Genomic DNA, 6,435 nt, shown 5'->3' with positions numbered 1-6,435 from the left:
TGCAAAAACATTTTAAAAAGACCAAGGGTCGAGGAGATAGCTCAGTAGAATAAACGCTTGCCTGGGAAGTGCATGGTCCTGAGTTCAATCACTAGTACTGCAGGAAAAAAAAGAAGACCAAAAAGTCTGATAATCATTTGTAGAAAGCAAACAGAAAAACAAAGCAAAGGGAAAAAAAAAAAAAAAAAAAAGATCTGAGACTTTTAGACACAACCCTATGAGAAAAAAATATCTTTTACCAGTTCGTACTGAGTTGCTTTCAACAATACTTCCACTACCATTGTCTTATGGAAGCTTACTGCTTACTCTTTTTCTTGTAAGGCCAGTAGGGTCTGGATTTGGATCACTGCATCCTTCTTGAATGTGAAGAACCTTAAGGGGTCCTAGAAAGGGAGAGGCTACCCTTCCTCTGGCAGTCTATTCACTGTGCTTCCCACAACCACAGGGACCAAAAACTTAACTTTAAGACACTTCTTGGAAGACTAGCACCAGAGCAAGTTAACCAGATAAAGGATTCCAACTCCAGCAAGTGGGTGGGATATTACATAAACATATTTGTATTAGGTCAGTCAATCACCAGGACACCAAGATCTGCTGCTTCTGCCAACTGCTTTGAGGTCATTTAAGTATGGCAGAAACTTCAGTCAGCCCTTCCTTTTTCTGCTCTTTGACACTGTCCTGTATCCTTTCTATTTAATATGGTGTGGATAATGAGAGCATGCTAAAGCCCTGTCATCTCAACAGAGTTCTCCAGGTAGGATAAGGCTAAAATTCAGCCAGGTGTGGTAGTGCACACCTATATAATCGCAGCATTTTGAAGCTGAGGCAGGAAGATTGCTGAGTTCAAGGCCAATCTGGATTGCATAATCAGACCCTGTCTCAAAAACAACCCCCCTCCCCCGAAAAAGAATATCAAATGTGCAGAAAAGAAAAAGTATGTATTCAATAGGGAATGGGGTATAACATATAGACAAAGCAAGTGCTTAGTAGAGTGTGAAGCCTGGATTTACAGTCCTCTCCATCCCCCAAGAAAAAGGATTCAATAGGAAGTTTATTATGCTCACATCTTCTTGTTTCCTGGCATGTTGGAAACAATCCTTAGGGGTTTTTTTGGATTCACTGTGTAGAGGTCTGATTGCTTTTGCCTTAAAATTGGGATTTGCTGACATATTTTGGCCAGCTTCTTTAGATCTGTTTCTGAATGCAGGACCATTTCTTCAGTGCCAGCTTTGGCTATGACTTTGCCCCAAGGATTCACAGTGGTGCCATGTCCCCAGCTCAGTCCTTTTTAATTTCAACTTTTTCATTTTGAGACGGGATCTAACTAGGTTGCCAGGGTGTCTTCACTCTAGCAATGCTACTTCAGCTTCCCAAGCAGCTAGAACTTCAGGCATACAATATGTCTGGATAGGACCATCACTGTTAAGGTTTTGTATTGATGGTACTTAAACCTGTTTTTCCCCCCTCAATATCTCTTTACATGAAATGTGGAAGTTCACCATCTTGGGCATGGGTGAGTGTCCACTGAATTGGAAAGAATCTCTTGGGACAGCAGATTGGTAGAGGCTCTTTTTTCCTCATGTAGGTTGTGTTTTACAAAAATGCAAGCCAAGGAAGGCAGTCATCAGAGGAGTCAGTTAGTCTTCCAGCAGACCAGCAGTGTTTATTTTTGGAACAGTGCTCATCTTTTAGCCACCGTTATATTCCTGTTACTTACAAAAATTTATCTGTGCCATGGGAGTCTAGGTTGACATTTATTTTTTATTTTTTATTTATTTATTTGTGTGTGTGTGTGTGTGTGTGTGTGTGTGTGTGGCCAGCTCAGCCCACCAGGGGGCGGGGCTGGCTGGCATGTGGTGCTGGGGGATTGAACCGCGGTCCCTGTGCTTTGCTAAACTTGTTCTAAGTAGGTGCTTTAGACCACTGAGCCATCTCACCAGCCCAACATTTCTTAATTACCATTATTTATGTATTAGACTTTAATTTTGGAGGGGGGCTTTTTTGAGACAGGGTCTCCTTATGTAGCCCAGGCTGGCCTCACATGCTGCAATTCTTTTGCCTCAGACTCCTGACTGCTGGAATTACAGATGTGGGCTATACCCCTGGCTAGATTTTTTATTTTTATTTATTTATTTATTTGTGTGTGTGTGTGTGTGTGTGTGTGTGTGTGGCCAGCTCAGCCCACCAGGGGGCGGGGCTGGCTGGCATGTGGTGCTGGGGGATTGAACCGCGGTCCCCTGTGCTTTGCTAAACTTGTTCTAAGTAGGTGCTTTAGACCACTGAGCCATCTCACCAGCCCAACATTTCTTAATTACCATTATTTATGTATTAGACTTTAATTTTGGAGGGGGGCTTTTTTGAGACAGGGTCTCCTTATGTAGCCCAGGCTGGCCTCACATGCTGCAATTCTTTTGCCTCAGACTCCTGACTGCTGGAATTACAGATGTGGGCTATACCCCTGGCTAGATTTTTTATTTTTATCAATTTCACATTGTGTGTGTGTGTGTGTGTGTGTGTGTGTGTGTGTTCATATATATATATGAACATGTGCTGTTAAGAGCAGGATGGTGTCTCAATTCTGTTCATTTAAGAATCTGTCAATTCACTTTTTAAATTCTGAAATGGTTATTGAATTGATGATAGAAGTGATGACATGAAGTGGTGATTACAGTGCTGATAACACATGGGAAAGAGAGAAGTAGAAGAGACCAGAAATGACCGGAGAATTAAATCTTACATTGCTTGCTGCATGTGCTCTCTTGAGATTTTAGGACTCTAAACTGTGAATCACTAATGAACACTTTTTTTTGGGGGGGGGGTGGAACTGAGGATTGAACTCAGACCCTTGCGCTTGCCAGAGAAGTGCTTATTCTACTGAGCCATCTCCCTGGCCTGATGCACATTTTTTAATCTCTTTTCCTCCACAGCATAGGAAATAACATAACTAGATTAATTTTGTTGTCATAGCAATAGAAAGTTTTTCAAAATATGTTGCTAAAGCACACATTCCTTGGCTTACAAATTTTTGATGTCAAAGAGTAGGTCATTTCTTAGTCTTTGTTCATTAATTGAGCCATAATGAGTAGTACTTAATTTTCTAGGCACATGGCATGTCATGCCTTCTTTTCTTACAGCTACACTTTCTGAGGGTTTTGTTTGTGTGCAGTGAGGGAAGATTGGTTTGTATGAATCTTGGAGAACAAAGAAAATGGATAGCTTTGGAATTTAGATTACAGGCTTGGTTTGCATGTTTCAGATAAAAAACGAGAGGAAATGAATTTTTTTCTTAATAGCAGGATAAAGGGATTATGCTACAGTGCAGCCGAGTTCTTACTATAGACTACAGGGAAGATTATGTATAGATGATGCATAGTCAGGTGTCTTTGTGTTTAAGAGTAACTATTGCTTGGGTGAGAATAGAACAAATTCTCAATAAGGTGTTTTCTCGGCTGTGGAAGAAATGTGGAAATAACTTTATCAGAATATTTTTAATACTATTCAAATGGATTTTTAGAATTTTATACCACTTTCTGTAAAGACAGAAATAACAAGTTGAACTTAAAATAACTGAGGAGCAAATCACCAGAATAGTAGTTGGCTAGGGCTGCCAAAACAAAATGCCACGGACTGAGTGACTCACACAAAGGAAACGGATTTGTAAGGTGCTGGTAGGGTTGGTCTTTGAGCCTTTCCTTTGGCTTGAGATGGTTACCTCTTTCTGCCTTTTTAGATAGTGATGGTTCAGGAACACCCTTGGTGTTTTCTTTTCTTATGTAAGAACATCAGTTATATTGATTAGAACTCTATCTTAGTGACCTCATTTAACTTAATAAGCTCTTTAAAGATGTGTCCACATCCAGTTACATAATCAAAAACTGGGAGTTGAGACTTTAATACATGAATTTGGGGAGAACACAGTTCTCCCTTATGTTGATAGTAGGTAATGAAAACAGTTTCAAGAAAGAAGACAAATACAATTACATATTTTTTTTTCCTTTTTACTTAATAAGATTTATGTAGTAGTGCAATCGTTGTGTTTTGTCATTGTGTGTTTTCTAGCCGAAGAATTTTCATCCTCGGGCCTTCGCATCATGTGCCCCTCTCGCGGTGTGCACTGTCTAGTGTGGATATATACAGGACACCTCTCTATGACCTGCGCATTGACCAAAAGAGTAAGTGTACAGAAATTTTACAGCTTTCAAACAGCTGTGTTCTTTTGGTAGGAATTGTAATTTAATTTAAAACTGAAAACAAGTCATAAATTGTGTCTCAGTTTTAAAAATGAAATTAGTTTTTACTGATATGCAGTAAATGAGAACAAAGAGAAGAATCTCTCATTTCCTTAAAAGATAACTAGTGTTGAACCAGGCATGATGGTAGCCATTAGTTCTAGCTAGCTTGGGCCACAGAAGTTAATTCAAAGCCTCCTGTGCACTCTGTAGTGAGACCCTGTCTCAACAGAACAGAACAAAACAAAAAAAACCTCTAGTGTTTTCCTGTTACCTACAAAAATCTGTGAGTTTCCAGACTGTAGAGGTTAAATTTGTATTCAGGGATGTACCATGTACTCATGGTACCTTGAGAGGAGAAATGAGTATCCACACCAAATTTGATGAAATGGCCATGATATCTTACTTCTTTGTATATCAGTTTTTCTCACTGTAAATAGGTAATGACGATAATATCTTTGTTTCTTTGGTATGTATTTTTTAGGAGAAAAAATGAGCCTGTAATTGTAAAACTCCGAAAGCCTTCCCTTTCCCTCTTCTCTCTTCACTTCTGTCTCCTACTCACCTTTCTTTTTCTTTCTTACTTTTGTCTTTCTTGATCTGAACCTGGGGCTTCACCTCAGCTACTTCCATAGCTCTTTTTTTATTTTGAGATAGGTCTAAGTTGCTAGGTTGCCCAGACTGGGCTTCAATTTGTGATCCTCTTGCCCCAGCATCACAGAATACTGGGATGACAGGTGTGCATTACCATGCCCTCCTTATAGTTTACTTTTTTGCATGGCTATCATTTTAAGATACAATATTTACTTATTTACCATTAGATCCTAGAAGTCAAAGTTTTATTTAGGTTTTCTTGCACAATAGTTATAAAAACTTTTGATCTTATTATTTTTTTAGGGAGGAGGGAGAATAAATTAAAAAATACAGAACAGTATAGAGCAGTGGGTTGTTTGTAGCTTTGAGAGATCTAAAAGCTTTGCTGTCACTGATACAGAGAATGGTACATCAAATACTGATGCACTTGTTGTCCTGTTTCCAGAGCTTTCTCGCATTTGAACTCAGTTTACCTTCACCAAATTAACTACAAGTTCATGGGTGAACTTGGTTATGTATCTTTCAGTTTGTTTTATTATTTTTAAAGTATGTTTGGGATGCTATTATTGTTTGAGTTAACTTTGCAGCAGTTTCTTCTGTAAAATGAAAGTTTACATTTGCAGAAACAAAATCACTAGCTCTTTTTTTATTTTAAGGCTCTATATCCGTAGTACGAATATTTGAGTATCATAGAGATAACAGTTTGTTGTTAGAATGCATTTTATTAATGAAACTGGAGCATTACTAGCTTTACACCTTGAGGTGGTCTAAGGGAAAATACTGTCCTTTTAAAAGTTCATTGGCCCATTCAGAAAATTGGAGTTTTGGATAGTCTGAAAATAAAAAAAAAGAATAAATTTAAAAATATTAATGCTTTTATTTTTTAAGAATATTTAGTTATTGATTAATTTGTTTGGTACGGGGTCTCGCTGTGCACCTCGGACTCATAGTGATTTTCCTGTCTGGGGTTCCATGGCATGTGGTACCAGGGATGGGAACCCAGGTCCTTGCACTTGCCAGGCAAGCCCTTCGACTGCTGAGCTCTCTCCCCAGCTCAGAAATGGATAATTTTTAACCAAGTGTAATTTTGTGGAAAAGAGATTACATTGCCATTTCTTTCTTTGGTGTTGGTAAATACATTTAAAGATTTAAAATAATTTTATATCATGTTTTTTATGTGCCAGATTCCATTTTTTCTTGCTTTGCGATGTCCATTTTAAATACAGTTTATTCAGAAAGGTGTTTTCTGTTTTATTTTGAGACGGGCTCTCATTATATAGTTCAAGCTGGCCTCAACTTGTGATTCTCTTGCCTCAGCGTCCTGGTGGCTGAGAGACTCTTAGGTGTAAGCCTTCATGCCCAACTAGCAGGAAGTTAGTGACAACTACTAGGTCATTTTAAATTGACATGGTACTGTGATGAGTTTATGGTTACAAATTTATAGTTATACATTTTTTAAAAATTTCTTTTTATTTTTTGAGACAGTCTCACTATGTAGTCCAGGTTGGCCTTCAGCATTCTCTGTAAACCAAGCTGACCTTGAACTAGTAATCCTTTTGCCTCAGCCTCTCAAGTACTGGGATTACAGGTGTGTGCTGCTGTGCCCACCTCC

General features: G+C 38.7%; 1 protein-coding gene across 1 annotated transcript in view; it reads left to right on the top strand.

The window, feature by feature from the left end:
* Positions 1–6,435, top strand: part of Memo1 (mediator of cell motility 1) — a 153,892-nt gene that overhangs the window by 96,258 nt on the left and 51,199 nt on the right. Inside the window, exon 5 of the mRNA XM_004627710.2 lies at positions 4,060–4,172. Within this exon, the coding sequence (XP_004627767.1) occupies positions 4,060–4,172 (113 nt within the window). The remainder of the gene's footprint in view (positions 1–4,059; positions 4,173–6,435) is intronic.

This window comes from Octodon degus, unplaced genomic scaffold, assembly GCF_000260255.1.
Source record: "Octodon degus isolate 3935 unplaced genomic scaffold, OctDeg1.0 scaffold00020, whole genome shotgun sequence".
In the NCBI taxonomy this organism is placed as follows: Eukaryota; Metazoa; Chordata; class Mammalia; order Rodentia; family Octodontidae; genus Octodon; species Octodon degus.
Note: the sequence above shows the minus strand (reverse complement) of the source record. Positions and strands in the feature narration are given on the sequence as shown.